This window comes from Coregonus clupeaformis, chromosome 31 (assembly GCF_020615455.1).
Source record: "Coregonus clupeaformis isolate EN_2021a chromosome 31, ASM2061545v1, whole genome shotgun sequence".
Classification (NCBI taxonomy): domain Eukaryota; kingdom Metazoa; phylum Chordata; class Actinopteri; order Salmoniformes; family Salmonidae; genus Coregonus; species Coregonus clupeaformis.
In genome coordinates this window covers 11,489,146-11,508,744 of record NC_059222.1, presented here as the reverse complement: position 1 = coordinate 11,508,744, position 19,599 = coordinate 11,489,146, and the positions used below count along the sequence as shown (strand labels likewise).

The following is a 19,599-nucleotide window of genomic DNA, read 5'->3' as shown; positions in this document are numbered from 1 at the left end:
ACAGAGAGTAGGGGTTGGTAATCTAGTTGCGCTGTGATTGGCTCAGTGTTCTGTCACTCATGGGGACACTACATCCCCACACAATCTACAGGAGAGTTAGAAAGTTCAAGCCCCCTTGGGTGCTGCCATAGCTTTACATTAGAAGTGCCCATCCAAGAAGGCTCAAGGTCATTGGCCACAGATACAATTACGTTAAATCACGTTATATCTACCATAGCTTTGATTGGACTGATCATGTCAACATCATACTTTCAAAATATTAGCTAGCAAGCAGTCCTCATCATGAATCACATTGACAATCTACTGGCAAATCCTTTTCTACCCTTGTCATATGAAGATAAATTATAGATAAAACGTATCATTGCTCATCGGCCATTGGACATAAACATTACACAACAAGTCGGAAATCGCAAATTCAACAATGAGTGGTTTGGAAGGAAGCAGTGGCTAACTGCATGCTGCATGTGTTGCAAAGCAATCACTATTTTGCTTCCCCTGCCTGCTATTCGGTGGAGAGGGTGTGTGGTCTATGTCTGGGTTTAAGGGTATATTTTCCAAGCTTAAAAGGATAAACATTCACACGCAACACCATGGGCCAGAAAAGGTTGAATACATTGGCCATGCTGTCAATCCAGCATTACTTTTGCCATGTTCAAAACAACTAGAAACTCGGAACTGGGAAATCTCAGACTTCAGTGAGTTCAAGACAACTGGGAACGTGGGGAAAAAACTCATCAAATATTCAGAAAAAATATTACAATAATAAGAGGTATCCACCAATCCAAAGAAAGGATAGGCGACAGCCCGCCGTGTCGCTTTGTGGACAACTCCCATTGTTAGTGCGGAGAGACATGTATCTTGTCATTATATCCATAATCTTTGTAGAAAGTCGTCCGTATTTCATTTGTCCTCCATTAGTCGCCGTAGCTTGACTATAAAGCTTGCGTCAGCGGAAGTTCCATCCTCTTCATCCCCTCTCTTGCAGGCTGTGTAAGTTGCATATTTTCAATACATACAGTATGGACTGTAAAATCATTATTCATCCTTCTTCTAACTGGAAAATACGTCCACGAAATCATTAAACAATGATCTTAGAAACATTCGTCCACATAATTAGACAGTTATTTGTTTTCCATTGGTTTTTGTTCGACTGAAAATATCTGTAAACTGACTCCTGTGTTTCTCCCGTCTTCCAGGCTTCAGTCCGCAGACACGGCAAGATGGTGAGGACCGTTTTCACTACATTCATATATCTATAATTGCACGATCAACAAAAATGTTCAATAAGCTAGTTGTGTGGATAAACGAAAATGGGCATAACGTTACCTTATCTTTGCCGGGTTGGCAGCTAGCTATGGTAGCTAGCCGAGTAGGCTAATAGCTTGTACAGGCCACAGCCGGTGCGGCCTAACAATGTGCTAACGTTGGCTACCGCCGGTACACTACTAGCTAACAAACTGAGGAGGTGTAATGTGTGTTTCGTTAACGTGAACTGAAATGTCAACACATCCAGGGGTAATACATTGCAGTGAAAGGCATACCTGACTGTCAGCCATGTTCTAGTTAGTATAACTAGCCAATGTTAACTTCGCTAGCCAGCAGAGCATGTCTTCGCAAGTTGTCCAAACATCACAGGCTCTCGTGCTTGTGATGCATTTACACGCTTGCCAGAATAAGGATGGACCTAGTGCTACGTTTCGATATAACCAGAATCTTTAGTTCCACCGGTCCACTGACAATCTTCATATTACTTTTACTTAGTTTGCTAACTTAGTTATTCTCCCCATGGCTAGTTAACCACATTGCTAACATAGCTAGCTATCATGTTATGTTCTTTACATTGAGGTTACCTCTGGTTGTGTATAACAAATGTATGCACTCACAAAATGTAAGTCGCTCTGGATAAGAGCATCTGCTAAATGACTAATGTAAAATGTGATAAGTTGTTGCAGAAAATGGTGTACCTGCTGTCTACCTATTCTTTCCCTGTTTTTATTTCAGCCACGCAAAATCGAAGAAATAAAAGATTTCCTGCTTACAGCAAGGAGGAAGGATGCCAAGTGTAAGTATTGCATTGTTGCTCACTTGTGGACTAAAGCTTATGGTATTTATAATAATTTAAGTAAGCATTTCACTGTTTATGAAGCATGTAACTAATTTGATTTCTGCACCCACAGTATTTTGCATTAATTCCAACTGCAAACCATGATGTTGAAACAACCAGAATGTTTAGATTAATTTGTATCATTACTTGTCCGACAGCCGTGAAGATCAAGAAGAACAAGGACAATGTCAAGTTCAAGGTGCGTTGCAGCAGGTACCTGTACACCCTCGTCATCACAGACAAGGAGAAGGCCGAGAAGCTGAAGCAGTCCCTGCCCCCAGGTAAGATTCTCAGCTTTTATCACATGAAATGTGGCAGGTTGTGGTTAATTGTATTGGGTTGGAAATACAGATACATCTAGCGTTTTATAGGTACATCTCACAAGACCTTGAATCCCAAAGAAGTAGTGGCAATGTCCGTTCTAAAGATGTTGATGTCTTGTCAATGCATAGTGGTTACAAATTGAATGTGGTTAAGAAGTAATCTCATCGGTTGCCATGCAAGTTGTCCAAACACTACATGCTGCTTGGTGCTTGTGGTGCATTTACACGCTTGCTAGAATAAGGATGGGCCTAGTGCTTGGTTTCGACTATCAGAAATTGAGTTCCACCGGTTCACTGACATGTGTATGCCTAAATGTTTTGAGCTGTCAATCTTGGTGGCCAAAACTGAAACATTGATTTGGGGGGGGGAATTCTGATAAAAACACACTAAAATCTGAATACCAAGCTTAGTTTGAGCATTTTACTCTTTCCTGAGCCCCGAACACTAGTATTTCTAATCATGTTAATAGTAATTTGTAACTTGAACAGTGAAAGTGTGCAGTGTGGATGGACACAATGCACATGTAGTTTTAACCATCTCTCATTTCTCTCTTCAGGTCTGGCTGTGAAGGAGCTCAAGTAGAGGACCATCTTTGTGTACAGTGAATTGTAATAAAAAAGAGGAAAACCATTTGTCTTGGTTATGTTGCACCGCTACAGTAAATATGTAAATGCTTTGTGGTGCTTAATTGGAACAAGGCATTAGTGAATGTATGCTGATTTTAAATTACTAGGGATTAATTCTATGGGCTGGGTTCCCAGACAGATTAAACCTAGTCCTGGATTTAGGAACGCTTTTCAATGAAGATTCTCAAATGAGGATACTCTTTAGTCCAGGACTAGGCTTAATTGTATGTAAAACTGGCCCTAAAAATAAGAAATAACATGGTGTCTGTAGTGTAGTCAAATCAAAGTTGCTGACTACACATGGGTGCAGTTCCAATACTCCAGAAATTATGTCAGATCTCAATTGGTGACTACTAGGGTGGTGATGTTGCTTACACCTATCCAATCTTTTATTTTTATTTATTTTTTATAAAGACTCGTACTTACCTCAAGGAAAGATGCATTCATTTATAGTAAAATATAAAGGCAAACATTTTTGTTCGTTCGTATAAGGAAATCAGTCAATTGAAAAATTGATTTAGCCCTAATCTATGGATTTCACATGACTGGGCAGGGAAGCAGCTGTGAGTGGGTCTGGGAGGGCATAGGCCCACCCACTTGGGAGCCAGGCCCAGCCAACCAGAATACATTTTTCCCCACAAGGGCTTTCAAACAGGCAAATTATCCTCAATTTAATCAGCTGTCTGCGTGGCTGGTCTCCGATGATCCTGCAGGTGAAGCCGGATGTGGAGGTCCTGGACTGGTGTGGTTACACTTGGTCTGCAGTTGTGATGCCGGTTAGACGTACTAAAATATTTTCTAAAATGACGGGGGTGTCTTATGGTAGAGAAATGTACTTTACCCCCCTTTCTCTCCAATTGGTAGTTAGTCTTGTCCCATCGCTCAACCTCCCGTACGGACTCAGGAGAGGCAACGGCCATGCGTCCTCCGAAACACGACCCTGCCAAGCAGCACTGATTCTTGACACACTGCTCGCTTAACCCGAAGCCAGCCGCACCAATGTGTCGGAGGAATCACCGTCCAGCTGGCGACTGAAGTCAGCTTGAAGGCACCCGGCCCACCACAAGGAGTTGGTAGAGCATGATGGGACAAGGAAATCCCAGCCGGCCAAACCTTCCCCGAACCCAGAGGACACTGGTCCAATTGTGCATCGCCTCATGGGTGTCACGGCCGGCTGTGACACAGCCCAGGATCGAACCGGGGTTTGTAGGGACGCCTCAAGCACTGCGATGCAGTGCCTTAGACCGCTGCGCAGCTCGGGAGGCCCCAAACATTGAATATTCTGACAACTGCTCTAGTACACATTCTTGCAGTCAGCATGCCAATTGCGCACACTCAAAACTTGTGGCGCTGTGTGACAAAACTGCACATTTTAGAGTGACCTTATATTGTCCCCAGCACAAGGTGCACCTGTGTAATAGTAATGCTGTTTAATCAGCTTCTTGATATGCCACACCTGTCAGGTGGATGGATTATCTTGGTAAAGGAGAAATGCTCACTAACAGGGATGTAAACAAATTTGAGAGAAATAAGCTTTTTGTGCTAATGGAACATTTCTGGGAACTTTTATTTCAGCTCATGTTTCATGCAACACTTTATATTTTTGTTCAGTAGAGTAAAAAAGCATGAGCTGAAGCGCACCCCCATTTTTTTTATAGAGGTGCTGATTAAAGCGTAAACTGCACACAGTGATGCTGATCCTGAAATTGACCTGGGCCTGGTTTCCCGATAGCAATGGAATTTGGATTTATGAGTTAAAGCTGCATGTTACCTATGCGTTTCACAAAACAACACGCAGAAATAATATTCGCTAAGTGCCTCGTTGGAGCATGTGTTGATACTGATAGGATTGAAAGAAAGGCAGCGCTGCTCTGATCAGCTTTCTGCATTCACATCGTACCTTAAAACTATAATTATTCCACAATTCTGACGACGGATCAGCTACAAGAAAGATCACCTAATGGCTGCAAATATTGAGGCTGCTTATTCTAATGCTTACCCTATAATGCTATTAAATTTGGCACATTGCGCACGTTACATATGAAATGTATTGAGGCAAAAAAGTACAGACCCGTGTAGCCTACAAATTAACTCAATTGGCTGAACATATTAATATCAATATTATTTAAATATATAGGTCTACTGTATTCGTTTTCATGCAGTAATCTCGGTTTTCATTTTAAATATATATCCTTCGCTTGTTCAATTGCAAAGACATTGGCACATTTTTAGTTGTACTCAATTTAGTTACCAAGTTATTGGTGGTAACAGAGAGACAGATACACAACTTGATTATGTGTTTAGCTGAGATCTTCAGTGTATAAAATCACGCGGAAGGGCAAAAAATCAACTAACGACGCACTTAGCTGTTCTACGAGTGGTCTGAGACGGTCGGTTAAGGTAAATAACGAGCGTTTTCAAGTGCAACTCTACTTACGATGTTTTTGGGGAAACGCTCATATATTGAATTATGCTCCTATGAAGGTTCTAACGATTAATTTAGCCTTAAAATTATTGAGGAAAGCCGGGCCCAGGTGAAGAACCTGCCATTGTTACTGATGCAGTATTAGTTTACCAGTGCTGTAAATTACTTTAGTCGTTTTTTTGGGTATCTGTACTTTAATATTTACGTTTTTGACTACTTGTACTTCACTACATTCTTAAAGAAAATAATGTACTTTTTACTCCATACATTTTCCCTGACGCCCAAAAGTTCTTATATGTTGAATGCTTAGCAGGACAGGAAAATGGTCCAATTCACGCACTTATCAAGAGAACATCCCTGGTCATCCCTACTGCCTCTGATCTGGTGGACTCACTAATGCATCGTTTGTAAATTGTCTGAATGTTGGAGTGTACTTCTGGCTATCCTTACATTTTAAAAACAAGAAAATGGTGCTGTCTGCTTTGCTTAATATAAGGAATTTGAAATGTTTTATACTTTTACTTTAGATACTTAAGTATATTTAGAACCAAATACTTTTAGACTTACTAAAGTAGTATTCTACTGGGTGACTTTCACTTTTACTTGAGTAACTTTCTATGAAGGTATCTATACTTTTACTCAAGTATGACAATTGGGTACTTTTTCCACCACTGGCATTTCATAGGTTTGGGACAAGAATATCATAATAGATGTAGACTATTATAGTAATCTTCTGATGGCTAGAGTGGTAAGAAAAGTGAATGTCCACATGCTAATTGTGGCCTTTATTGAAAGTCTTAAGTTTGGCAGGCTAAATTCCTTTAGCATGATTAACTGAAGAACAGGCAGTGTATGGCACGATAGACATGCACAGGTAAAGTACTGGATTTCTACACCAGATGTCAGACCAGTGCATAGTCATCAGAATCGGTCTCATTATGAGACTCATCCGCTTCATAGAACGTTCACATTGTTTGTTACAGCAGGCTCATGAATGTTGTACAGTGTTTTAGTTTATTGGGCACTGTTGGAATGACCATAGCATTAGCTACTGTCTACAACAAACTAGACTAGACAGACTACTTTACCACTGTGATCTGCTTCGATACAAAGTTTTATGTCCCAAATGGCACCCTATTCCAAATATAATTAAAACAATTTGACCAGAATCCTATTCCCTAAACTATATAATGTGTTCACAATAGGGGAATTGTCTCTTCTGATTTTGGAGAACCCACAATGGATGCTGTCAACACTGGGGCAATGTACAGAAGCTGGTTGCAGACTGAAGACCAGGCCAACTAATGAAAATGCAAATCTTGTAGAGAAGCAATGTTCTGAGGTACAGTGCATTCCAAAAGTATTCAGACCTCTTGACTTTTTCCACATTTTGTTACTTTACACCCCTATTCTAAAAATTGATTTAATTGTCCCCCCCCCCCCTCATTCATCTACACACAATACCCCATAATGACAAAGCAAAAACTGTTTTTTGTAAATGTAACATTTACATAAGTATTCAGACCCTTTACTAAGTTCTTTGTTGAAGCACCTTTGGCAGCGATTACCATCTCAAGTCTTCTTGGGTATGACGCTACAAGCTTGGCAAACCTGTATTTGGGAAGTTTCTTCCAATCTTCTCTGCAGATCTTCTCAAGCTCTGTCAGGTTGGATGGGGAGCGTCACTTCACAGCTATTTTCAGGTCTCTCCAGAGATGTTTGATCTGGTTAAAGTCCAGGCTCTGGCTGGGCCACTCAAGGACATTCAGAGACTTGTCTCGAAGCCACTCCTGCGTTGTCTTGGCTGTGTGCTTAGGGTCGTTGTCCTGTTGGAAGGTGAACCTTCGCCCCAGTCTGAGGTCCTGAGCGCTCTGGAGCAGGTTTTCATCAAGGATCTCTGCACTTTGCTCCGTTTGTCTTTCCCTTGATCCTTACTAGTCTCCCAGTCCCTGCCGCTGAAAAACATCCCCACAGGATGATGCTGCCACCACCATGCTTCACCATAGGGATGGTGCCAGGTTTCCTCCAGATGTGACGCTTGACATTCAGGCCAAAGAGTTCAATCTTGGTTTCATCAGACCAGAGAATCTTGTTTCTCATGGTCTGAGAGTCCTTTAGGTGCCTTTTGGCAAACTCCAAGCGGGCTGTCATGTGCCTTTTACTGAGGAGTGGCTTCCGTTTGGCCACTCTACCATTAAGGCCTGATTGATGGAGTGCTGCAGAGATGGTTGCTCTTCTGGAAGGTTCTTCCATCTCCACAGAGGAACTCTGGAGCTCTGTCAGAGTGACCATCGGGTTCTTGGTCACCTCCCTGACCAAGTCCAATAATCCCCGATTGCTCAGTTTGGCCGGGCGGCCAGCTCTAGGAGGAGTCTTGGTGGTTCCAAACGTATTACATTTAAGAATGATGGAGGCCACTGTGCTCAGATCTGTGCCTCGACACAATCCTGTCTAGGAGCTCTAAGGACAATTCCTTCGACCTCATAGCTTGGTTTTTGTTCTGATATGCGCTGTCAACTGTGGGACCTTATATAGACAGGTGTGTGCCTTTCCAAATCAAGTTGTAGAAACATCTCAAGGATGATCAATGGAAACAGGATTTCGAGTCTCATAGCAAAGGGTCTGAATACTTATGTAAATAAGGTATTTCTGGGTTTTTTAAACCTTTTTCGCTTTGTCATTATGGGGTATTGTGTGTAGATTGATGAGGAAAAAAATTATTAAATCCATTTTAGAATAAGTCTGTAACATAACAAAATGTTGAAAAAGGGAAGGGGTCTGAATACTTTCCGAATGCACTGAATGTGTGTTATTTCCATTGTGCTTTGCTGACATTTTACATTTTGTAGAAGTTTAGTTGGTTGTTGCACAGCTTTTGCAGGTGAACCTATTTATACTAGATGGCAGTGTTGCAACGTCCATGGGAGCTACACAAATAACCAGGGGCACAACTTTGACTGGGGACGGGGGGGGACATGTCCCCCCACATTCTGAAATTGCATTTTTGCCCCGTCCCCCGTCCCCCGTCCCCAGTCAAAGTTGTGCCCCTGGTTATTTGTGTAGCTCCCATGGACGTTGCAACACTGCCATCTAGTATCATTGGAATGTGATACAAAACGAGGCAATGGTGTGCTTTAGGACCATGCGGACGCCTACGACCGGTCAGGTAGGCTGTTTGGAGTGTTTATCCGACTGGACAAAAAATATATATACAGTACCAGTCAAAAGTTTGGAAACACCTACTCATTCAAGGGTTTTTCTTTATTTTTACTATTTTCTACATTGTAGAATAATAGTGAAGACATCAAAACTACGAAATAGCACATATGGAATCATGTAGTAACCAAAAAAGTGTTAAACAAATCAAAATATATGTTATATTTGAGATTCTTCAAATAGCCACCCTTTGCCTTGATGACAGCTTTGCACACTCTTGGCATTCTCTCAACCAGAGACCCTTGAATGAGTAGGTGTGTCTAAACTTTTGACTGGTAGTGTATATACAGTGAGGGAAAAAAGTATTTGATCCCCTGCTGATTTTGTACGTTTGCCCACTGACAAAGAAATGATCAGTCTATAATTGTAATGGTAGGTTTATTTGAACAGTGAGAGACAGAATAACAACAAAAAAATCCAGAAAAACTCATGTCAAAAATGTTATAAATTGATTTGCATTTTTAATGAGAGAAATAAGAATTTGACCCCCTCAATCAGAAATATTTCTGGCTCCCAGGTGTCTTTTATACAGGTAACGAGCTGAGATTAGGAGCACACTCTTAAAGGGAGTGCTCCTAATCTCAGTTTGTTACCTGTATAAAAGACACCTGTCCACAGAAGCAATCAATCAATCAGATTCCAAACTCTCCACCATGGCCAAGACCAAAGAGCTCTCCAAGGATGTCAGGGGAAAGATTGTAGACCACCTACACAAGGCTGGAATGGGCTACAAGACCATCGCCAAGCAGCTTGGTGATTAGGTGACAACAGTTGGTGCGATTATTCGCAAATGGAAGAAACACAAAAGAACTGTCAATCTCCCTCGGCCTGGGGCTCCATGCAAGATCTCCCTTTGTGGAGTTGCAATGATCATGAGAACGGTGAGGAATCAGCCCAGAACTACACGGGAGGATCTTGTCAATGATCTCAAGGCAGCTAGGACCATAGTCACCTAGTAAACAATTGGTAACACACTACGCCGTGAAGGACTGAAATCCTGCAGCGCCCGCAAGGTCCCCCCTTGCTCAAGAAAGCACATATACAGGCCGGTCTGAAGTTTGCCAATGAACATCTGAATGATTCAGAGGAGAATTGGGTGAAAGTGTTGTGGTCAGATGAGACCAAAATGGAGCTCTTTGGCATCAACTCAACTGGCTGTGTTTGGAGGAGGAGGAATGCTGCCTATGACCCCAAGAACACCATCCCCACCGTCAAACATGGAGGTGGAAACATTATGCTTTGGGGGTGTTTTTTCTGCTAAGGGGACAGGACAACTTCACCGCATCAAAGGGACGATGGACGGGGCCATGTACCGTCAAATCTTGGGTGAGAACCTCCTTCCCTCAGCCAGGGCATTGAAAATGGGTCGTGGATGGGTATTCCAGCATGACAATGACCCAAAACACACAGCCAAGGCAACAAAGGAGTGGCTCAAGAAGAAGCACATTAAGGTCCTGGAGTGGCCTAGCCAGTCTCCAGACCTTAATCCCATAGAAAATCTGTGGAGGGAGCTGAAGGTTCGAATTGCCAAACGTCAGCCTCGAAACCTTAATGACTTGGAGAAGATCTGCAAAGTGGAGTGGAACAAAATCCCTCCTGAGATGTGTGCAAACCTGGTGGCCAACTACAAGAAATGTCTGACCTCTGTGATTGCCAACAAGGTTTTTGCCACCAAGTACTAAGACATGTTTTTGCAGAGGGGTCAAATACTTATTTCCCTCATTAAAATGCAAATCAATTTATAACATTTTTGACATGCGTTTTTCTGGATTTTTTTGTTGTTATTCTGTCTCTCACTGTTCAAATAAACCTACCATTTAAATTGTAGACTGATCATGTCTTTGTCAGTGGGCAAACGTACAAAATCAACAGGGGATCAAATATTTTTTCCCTCACTGTATATATATATTTTAATTATGTCCCCCCATTCCTAAAACCAAAGGTGCGCCCCTGCAAATAACATTGATGTAGAATACTGTAATGACCTCGATAAATCATAAATGAGTGAAAGTCCAGACCCCCGCTGTCAACCAACCACAAGGACACCTGGGTGTCAAGAGCCCTGTCTGTGGGGTGTGGATGTGTGGGGAATGTCATTGACAGAGGGAGGGGTTGTTGAGGTCCCTGGGGTTTGTGGGGACAAAGAGGCCCCTCTGTATGGGGCTAACCTGTCCCGATGCAGTACCACCTTTCTCCCCGTGGGAAGCAGCTAGACCCGGTACACCACCTCTCCCATCCTCTCCAGGACCCTGCAGGGCCCCACCCAGTGACTGTCCAGCTTGTGGCAACGGCCTTTCTTTCTCAGGGAGCTGTAAACCCAGACCAGCTCCCCAGCCTCAAAGTGCATCCCCCGGGTGTGCACATCATAGTTTATCTTCTGCCTCACACCTGCGTTCATAAGCTGCTCCCTGGCGAAAGTGTGGGCTGTGTCCAGGCGGTCCTGGAGTCTCCTGGCGTACTCCCTGAACGCCATCTCTGCAGGGGTGCGGATCTCTCTCCCCAGCATGAGTAGGGCAGATGTGCAGGAGGTGGAGTCTTGGACAGCAGTGCGGCATGCCATGAGGACCATGGGCAACTGCTTGTCCCAGTCACGCTGGTGTTTGGGAGATGATGTTTGGCTGCTGTGCAAGCGTTTTGTTGGAGCGCTCCACGAGGCCATCACTCTGTGGGTGAAGCGGAGTGGTGCGGGTCTTGTGCATACCCAGCCGCTCACATATGGTGGTGGCGAACACACGGGACGCAAAGTTTCTGCCTTGGTCACTCTGAATGGACTCCGCAGCGCCAAACCTGCTGAACATACCCGCTGTGAGGGCGTAGACTATGGTCTTTGCTTCCTGGTCAGGCAGACCGTAGGCCTCAGGTAATTTTATGAAATTGTCCAATGACTATGTACACAGCCTCAATTCTTCGGGGCATAGACTACAAGGTGTCAAATGCGTTCCACAGGGATGCTGGCCCATGTTGACTCCAATGCTTCCCACAGTTGTGTCAAGGCTGAATGTCATTTGGGTGGTGGACCATTCTTGATACACAGGAGAAACTGTTGAGCATGAAAAACCCAGCAGCGTTGCAGTTCTTGACACACTCAAACCGGTGCGCCTGGCACCTACTACCATACCTAGTTCAAAGGCACTTCAATTGTTTGTTTTGCCCATTCACCCTCTGAATGGCACACATACACAATCCATGTCTCAATTGTATCAAGGCTTTAAAATCCGTTGTTAACCTGGCCCCTCCCCTTAATCTACTCTGATTAAAGTGGATTTAACAGGTGACATCAATAAGGGATCATAGCTTTTACCTGGATTCACCTGGTCAGTCTATCACGGAAAGAGGAGGTGTTTCTAATGTTTTGTACACTCAGTGTATGTATATTTATATTCTGGTCTCTGACATTACTCGTTCTGAAATTTCTTAATTCAAATTGTATTTAAAAAAATCTGGATTATGTGTGTTTTTTAAATGTTTATTGCTAGGTATTACTGCATTCATTTTTGGAGCTAGAAACGCAAGCATTTCGTTGCACCTGCGATAACATCTGCAAATATGTGTACATGACCAATAAACTTTGATTTGATTTGTAGCTTATACATTGCTTTTACATACAGGAAGAAAAAAAACATCTTAAAGTTGAATTTTTCCATGCCATACTTTTTCCCATTTTACTTATTGTCATTAGACTACTATTTAGGTTCCTACCTAATGTCTATGGTTGCTGCCTTCAAGTTCTGCGCGCTTTCGCCTCGTGTCCCGTGCCCTTTATTCATGCGCGCTCCCGTGTAGGGACAGTGCTTGTCTTTGGAGGGATCGCTCAAATGTGAAAGACTGGACCAGCGGACAGGATAGCAGTGGCTTGAAACGGCGTTTTTTTTAGTTTTCACAGATACTCTTGGAATGCTTTCCTTTAACGACTTCCCTACAGATTTTGTCTACTGTGCGTGTCAACGGGTTTACATTATCCAGCATGCTTTTCCATAATAGCTTTTTATTGCTTTGTTACAGAAGACGGGACTGATGAGGATACTTCCAACAGCAGATGAGCAGTCCGTTTACTAAAGACAATAAACAGACTGTACTAGATCTTGGATAACAAAACTAGTGCCGGGATGTCTTCGATACGGGAGAATTATATTGCACCTTGGTGGACTTATTGGCTACACAATTTTCCTCATGTCAACCTGAACTTCCAGCCCATCGATAATACCTTCACTCCTCAGGATCAGAACTACCAGCAGGTTAGTTGTGCAGACTGAGATTTGACCCAGGCCGGGTCTCATAAACTGCATCCCAAATGGCACCTTATTTAATAAATAAATAAAAAAATAATAATAATAATAATATGCCATTTAGCAGATTATTTAATAGTGCACAACTTTTCACCAGGGTCCATAGAGCTCTGGTCAAAACAAGAGTTTAAATAAATATATGTGATGTGTTATTGGATGTGGTATAATTAACCAATTGCTGAATCTGATAATTTCTGCCAACAGCAGACGTTTGGTAGGCCTATAGGACAGTCTGCAGTGCAATGTTTATTTGGAACATTACATTTAATCTGTGTTATTACAAATAAAACCATGTCATTTCTGGCCTACTCTATATCTCTCAGCTGACTATTGTCAAATGTCTAGTATCTTGCTGAAAAAGTGGGATCCCCCAGCATGTTACAACGCACCCTACTATTCCTTATATAGTGCACTACTTAATTAAAGTAATCCTGTGTGAACATCAGACTCAGCATATTTCACATTTCCCTTGCCATCACACATACATAACACAAAAGATACTGAAGATTAGTCAGCTGATGCTTGTAGTTTTTACAATAGTAGAAATCTGTTTAGCTTTTGGCTTAGCAGACAGGAATGAATGATAGAGAAGAGGGCCTGTTCTGAAAGTGTCATGGGTTAAGATACAGAGACTGCACACATTGTTTCCTCACACCTCTAAATGGCCAGGCAGGCCACTCAATCCTTGGGATGAGCAATGTTGGGATGAGCAGCTGTTACTTTCCACAAAGACTGGGTTAATTTAAAGGAATCTGTTATTTTCTATAGTGAACAGTCAGTGTAGAGTAGACAGTCTAAAATAGGGACAGACAGCATACAGTACTTTTTCAAAGCAGCTATAGTGAGACACCCACCCTATGTCTGCAGGTTGTAATTACGTCGTTATTGTGGACACTTTGCTCTGGGGGTGAACAAGTTTAATGGGAAAGCGTTAGGAAGAGAGAAAGGGATAGTGAGCGAGCAGAGAGGGGGGAGAGTGATGGGGAGAGAAAGAGGGAGAGGAGAGCTGTATGTCCTGTGTGGCTCAGTTGGTAGAGCATGGCACTTGCAACACCAGGGTTGTGGGTTTGATTCCCATGGGGCATCAGTATGAACAAATAAGGAAACGAATAAACTCACTACTGTAAGTTGCTCTGGATAAGAGTGTCTGTAAAATAACAAAAATGTAAAATGAGAAGGAAAGGCAGAGAGAAACCAAGCATTATGGGGCTGATGTATTTTTCTGTTGGTAAAGAGGTGCCTTGGAACAGTTGTCAGGTCTGAAGTGGCATGATTTAAAAAAACAGTTGATTGTAGTATTGAGCTTCTTATCTCAGAGCCGTTACATGGTAATAGCCTATTTTTTTTAGTAATGTAGCAGACACTCTTATCCAGAGCAACTTACAGGAGCAATTAGGGTTAAGTGCCTTGCTCAAGGGCACATCGACAGATTTTTCACCTAGTCGGCTCGGGGATTAGAACCAGCAACCTTTCGGTTACTGGCACAACGCTCTTAACCACTAAGCTACCTTGCCTATCTACTGCAGTTAATTTTCTCCCCATATAGCATATTCACTGCTTTGATTACCAATCATATTGAGAAAATGTTGAGAACTGTTAGTGAAAACTGGAGGCATGCACTATTTTGGCCTCCTGAGGTACAGCTTTTTCTGACCCTCTCATTGATTGGTTGTGCCCAGGGCTCTAAAGTGCAACCATTTTGGTCCCATATGTTCCTGACCAAGGCCCTTCTCCCCCGATTTTTGTTTTTGTCATTTAGCAGACGCTCTTATCCAGAGCGACTTACAGTTAGTGAGTGCATACATTTTTCATACTGGCCCCCCGTGGGAATCGAACCCACAACCCTGGCATTGCAAGCGCCATGCTCTACCAACTGAGCTACAGGTGGCACCGTCATAGGATGCCACCTTTCCAACAAATTGCTGCCCTGCTAGAGCTGGCCCAGTCAACTGTAAATGCTGTTATTGTGAAGTGGAAACGTCTAGGAGCAACAACAGCTCAGTCACGAAGTGGGAGGCCACACAAGCTTACGGATCGGGACCGCTGAGTGCAGAAGCGTGTGCCGCGTAAACATCGTCTGTCCTGTGTTGCAACACTCCCTACCGAGTTCCAAACTGCCTCTAGAAGCAACGTCAGCACAATAACTGTTCGTCGGGAGCTTCATGAAATGGATTTCCATGGCCAAGCAGCCGTACACAAGCCTAAGATCATCATCTGCAATGCCAAGCGTCGGCTGGAGTGGTGTAAAGCTTGCCGCCATTGGACTCTGGAGCAGTAGAAACGCGTTCTCTGGAGTGATGAATCACCCTTCACCATCTGGCAGTCCGACAGACAAATCTGGGTTTGGCGGATGCCAGCAGAACACTACCTGCCCCAATGCATAGTGCCAACTGTAAAGTTTGGTAGAGGAGGAATAATGGTCTGGGGCTGTTTTTCATGGTTCGGGCTTGGCCCCTTAGTTCCAGTGAAGGGAAATCTTAACGCTACAGCATACAATTACAATTCTGTGCTTCCAACTTTGTGGCAACAGTTTGGGGAAGGCCCTTTCCTGTTTCAGCATGACAATGCCCCCGTGCACAAAGCGAGGTCCATACAGAAATGGTTTGTCGAGATCGGTGTGGAAGAACTTGACTGGCCTGCACAGAGCCCTGACCTCAACCCCATCGAACACCTTTGGGATGAATTGGAATGCTGACTGCGTGCCAGGCGTAATTGCCCAACATCAATGCCCAACCTCACTAATGCTCTTTTGGCTGAATGAAATCAAATCCCTGCAGCAATGTTCCAACATCTAGTGGAAAGCCTTTCCAGAAGAGTGGAGGTTGTTATAGCAGCAAAGGGGGGACCAACTCCATATTAATGCCCATGATTTTGGAATGAGATGTAGAGTACATTTATCCCTATTCCTACCAGATAGCCCCACCAACCCATGCCCTCCGACTCCCACCCTCGCACTGTCAGTGAGACCACTGAACCCTGCTGAACCCTGCTGGTACAACCATCAACCACCACCATGCAGCCTGATAGCCCATAGCCAGCGGTGGAACGTTAGAGCGCTACACTACACTAGCCTTCCACATGCAAGCGCACACAAACACACACACACACACGTACAGACACACAGACAGTACGCTAGCAGGTCACACTCCTATCTCAATCTATCCCTGTAGTAGGCTTCTTGCACTAATGCTGCAATTTGAAGGCAATAAATTGACACAGTAGTCAGACCATAACACTCCACAAGTTATGGCTCTCATGGTGATAATTGATCACTACAGCTGCATTGACCATGCTATTACTGGTGATAATCAGTGGAACTGACTGACACTGGAGATCACTAGGCCCTCTTTATTATCCCTTTATGGCGGGTCAGTGACCATATCGAAAGAAAATTGACTCCAATCAGCCTAATCGCCCACCAATGAATTGTGGATCCGGTTATGCTCTACTCTATCTGGCACCAAGAGCCGAAGTAAGTCAATAATGTGTCTAAATGTGTTCATGTACAGGCCTCACTGTACTGTATTGAATACAGTAGCACTGCTGGTTGGTTGAGGATATGATTCCTTTCTACAGACAGTGCTATTGTGACAGAACAAACTATTAGCCTATTCAACAAAGAAAGCTTAGTGTTAGACGATAAAGAATTCAAATTAGGAAACAAGACCGTATCCAATTCTCTCTCTAGTCTCTATACTCAGTTTGAGCAGATATTGCTGGCATCGATCTCTCCACACAGTCAGTCTGTGTGGAGGGAGGTTATTGAGTGGCTCCCCATGCATGGCTCAGACTCCATGTCAGAATGAGCTGTAATTGGCCAGTTTGAGCAGAGCCAATGTTTGTGAATTCCTCCGGTTGGCTGGTTGGCTGCGGCCCACAGAAGAATGAAGTGGAATGTAAGGGTCACGGTCTTAGTGAGGGCCGCTTTCTTTCTGTTGGGTTTAGTATGTGTGTGTGCGTGTGTGCGTGTGTGTGTATTATGGAAAGGATGGCTGATTCTCAAGTATGCCTGGCCTGTAGATTCTCACCCTCCATTGGACAGAACACTGCTGATGTTGTCTGCAAATGGGGCTCCCATCATGTGAATCACCTGACCTGAGAAATGAATGAACTGCAGAATGTTCCTCGATGGTAATTTAGCCTAATGCTCATTGGACAAAAAGATTGTTATATTGTTTTAGCATCATGTCTTCTGTTTGGTATGAGTCTTTGGACTTTTGTTGGATTTGTCTGTGCAGAAGGTAATGAATTTTAGATAGCTACAATTCATTTGTCTATGTCTTTAGTCATGTGTTAGTCATTTTGGCCTCAGCAGGCATTGCGTTTCCTGCAGTAAGATTTGTTCTGCTCCTCATCTCACTCACCAGAACAAGGAAGGAGGACACAACCCAAAAAAGAGTTCTCACAAAAATAGGTCAGCGCCCTATTTCTCCTCATATCGCATTGCCTGCCTCAGTGTGTGTGTGGGCACGTGTGTGTGTGTGCGTGCGTGTGTGCGTGTGCGTGCATGGGTGTGTGTGCGTGTGTGTGTGTGTTCGTCAGAGAGGAAGAAATGTCTCATAACAGAGAGGAGTGGATAGGTCAAAGGGTCCCTGTCCATATGATTCATCCACTTCCTTCCCTGCTCTGTGACCCAAAGCTGTTCATGGGAGGGAACAGGGAAGTGGTGTGGTTTCTGTTTGTATTAGGCAATCCAACTGGATCAGAGTCCTCACTAGAGGCCCACAACTGAGGCAAGACAAGCAAGTTGTTACTACCATTATATCATTTATTTGTTGAATTTCTTAGTCTTTTGGCAAATGGTCCAAAACAACAGGTAATAGGCCTAACTCGGAAATAAATAATTCCATTGGCGCTAAATGGTTGCTAATGTACTGTATGGAAACACTTAGGCTTCATCTCGTAGGCAAAATGTTGAGTCAGCTGTACAAGCCTACAGCTGTATGTATATGGTTGCATCCCAAATGACATCCTATTCCCTATATAATGCACACATTTTGACCAGAGCCCTATGGGGTGACATTTGGGTCGTAACCTATCAGTCCATGGAGAGGTTCCTTAGGTCCTGTAATGTTGAGACCGTCTTGGGAGACTGTGATAACACAGGCCAGGGTTGGGCAGCTGTGGTACAGGACACACACACCAGGACCCTGCAGGGCTGGCCACACTGGGGTACTTCCTTCCTGCTAGCTGACTTTGATGTCATATCCTGTCAGGTGGTCAACACAAGGGTATGTAGATTAGACTATCCAAAGATTTGTCCCACTGACTCAATATTAGTGATGGGGGAAAAAATTATACAGTTACATATCGGGATATTATTTTTTATATATAGTTTTGACAATATTGCAATATTATTTTTGCACTAGTTTGCTGTATCTGCACCAAAACGCCAGTATTTTTCCTTCATAACTTGTTTTCCATGTTCTTTTGAAATAGGGGAGCCAATTAATTTTCTGCACATTTATTTCCATGACTGATCAAAACTAGTTTTCTCTTGTCCCTCTGGAGCAGACATATGGTGAGCAATATGTTTGGAACATCAAATCGCAATAAAATAACATATCGAATCTCAATACATATAGAATCGTGATATACGCAATACATATTGTATCGACACCTAAGTATCGTCATAATATCGTATCGTGAGGTCTCTGGCAATTCCCAGCCCTACTCAATATGGTCCAAATACTAACTTGAGGACTGACTCACGATTGTCAGTGAACATTCAAATTGTGCGTTCCCATCTCAAGTTATCATTTGGCTCGATTGGACTCCCACAACGTGGTTGTTTTATGCACAGCCGGATAGAGAGGTGCGCAGATGGCACAGGGCATTGCCCACAATAGTACTACTACAGACTGTACATGTGGTCATTATGCAACAACATCCCATGTTCAAATGGCAACATTAGTCACATGTTGGTTTTAACATGTTAAGACCTTATCCAACCCTGTTAATAACCCAGGGATGACTAGGAGAGGGTTAGACACTCACTGGCCTTTCAACTCCACTCAGTTCACTGAAAAATCCCTCAGATTAGCTCCTCCTGCCACACAGGCCTGCTCTCTGTCTATGGCCCACTGTAGAACATACAGTGCATTCGGAAAGTATTCAGACTCCTTCCCTTTTTCCATATTTTGATACGTTACAGCCTTATTCTAAAATTGATTAAATAAATAAAAATCCTCATCAATCTACACACAATACCCCATAATGACAAAGCAAAAACTGGTTTTTAGAAATGTTTGCAAATAAAAAACAGAAATACCTTATTTACATAAGTATTCAGACCCTTTGCTATGAGACTCGAAATTGAGCTCAGGTGCATCCTGTTTCCACTGATCAGCCTTGAAAACCTGCTCCAGAGCACTCAGGACCTCAGACTGGGGCGAAGGTTCACTTTCCAACAGAACAACGACCCTAAGCACAACGCAGGAGTGGCTGTGGGACAAGTCTCTGAATGTCCTTCAGTGGCCCAGCCAGAGCCCGGACTTGAACCCGATCGAACATCTCTGGAGAGACCTGAAAATAGCTGTGCAGCGATGCTCCCCATCCAAGCTGACAGAGCTTGAGAGGATCTGCAGAGAAGAATGGGAGAAACGCCCCAAATACAGG

At 43.4% G+C, this 19,599-nt stretch overlaps 2 protein-coding genes across 4 annotated transcripts in view; both read left to right on the top strand.

The window, feature by feature from the left end:
* Nucleotides 1-912: 912 nt before the first annotated feature.
* On the top strand, nucleotides 913-3,058 carry LOC121547569 (60S ribosomal protein L38). The gene is made up of 5 exons (XM_041858910.1): nucleotides 913-990; nucleotides 1,197-1,223; nucleotides 2,002-2,062; nucleotides 2,263-2,385; nucleotides 2,985-3,058. The coding sequence occupies exons 2-5, from the start codon at nucleotides 1,221-1,223 to the stop codon at nucleotides 3,008-3,010; spliced, it is 213 nt and encodes a 70-aa protein (XP_041714844.1). The 5' UTR covers nucleotides 913-990; nucleotides 1,197-1,220; the 3' UTR covers nucleotides 3,011-3,058.
* Nucleotides 3,059-12,481: 9,423 nt separating this feature from the next.
* The window catches only part of LOC121547568 (protein tweety homolog 2-like), a 128,023-nt gene continuing 120,905 nt past the window's right edge, over nucleotides 12,482-19,599 (top strand). For all 3 annotated transcript variants that reach the window (XM_041858907.1, XM_041858906.1, XM_041858908.1), the window contains exon 1: nucleotides 12,482-12,930. In XM_041858907.1, coding sequence (XP_041714841.1) covers nucleotides 12,802-12,930 — 129 coding nt within the window. In that variant the 5' untranslated portion in view covers nucleotides 12,482-12,801. The remainder of the gene's footprint in view (nucleotides 12,931-19,599) is intronic.

What these genes read in the sequence shown, in the direction of transcription:
- LOC121547569 (XM_041858910.1), top strand. An exon ending in AAGGAGGAAGGATGCCAAGT is followed by an intron (nt 2,063 to 2,262) that starts GTAAGTATTGCA and finishes CTTGTCCGACAG; the next exon opens with CCGTGAAGATCAAGAAGAAC. An exon ending in GAAGCAGTCCCTGCCCCCAG is followed by an intron (nt 2,386 to 2,984) that starts GTAAGATTCTCA and finishes TTCTCTCTTCAG; the next exon opens with GTCTGGCTGTGAAGGAGCTC.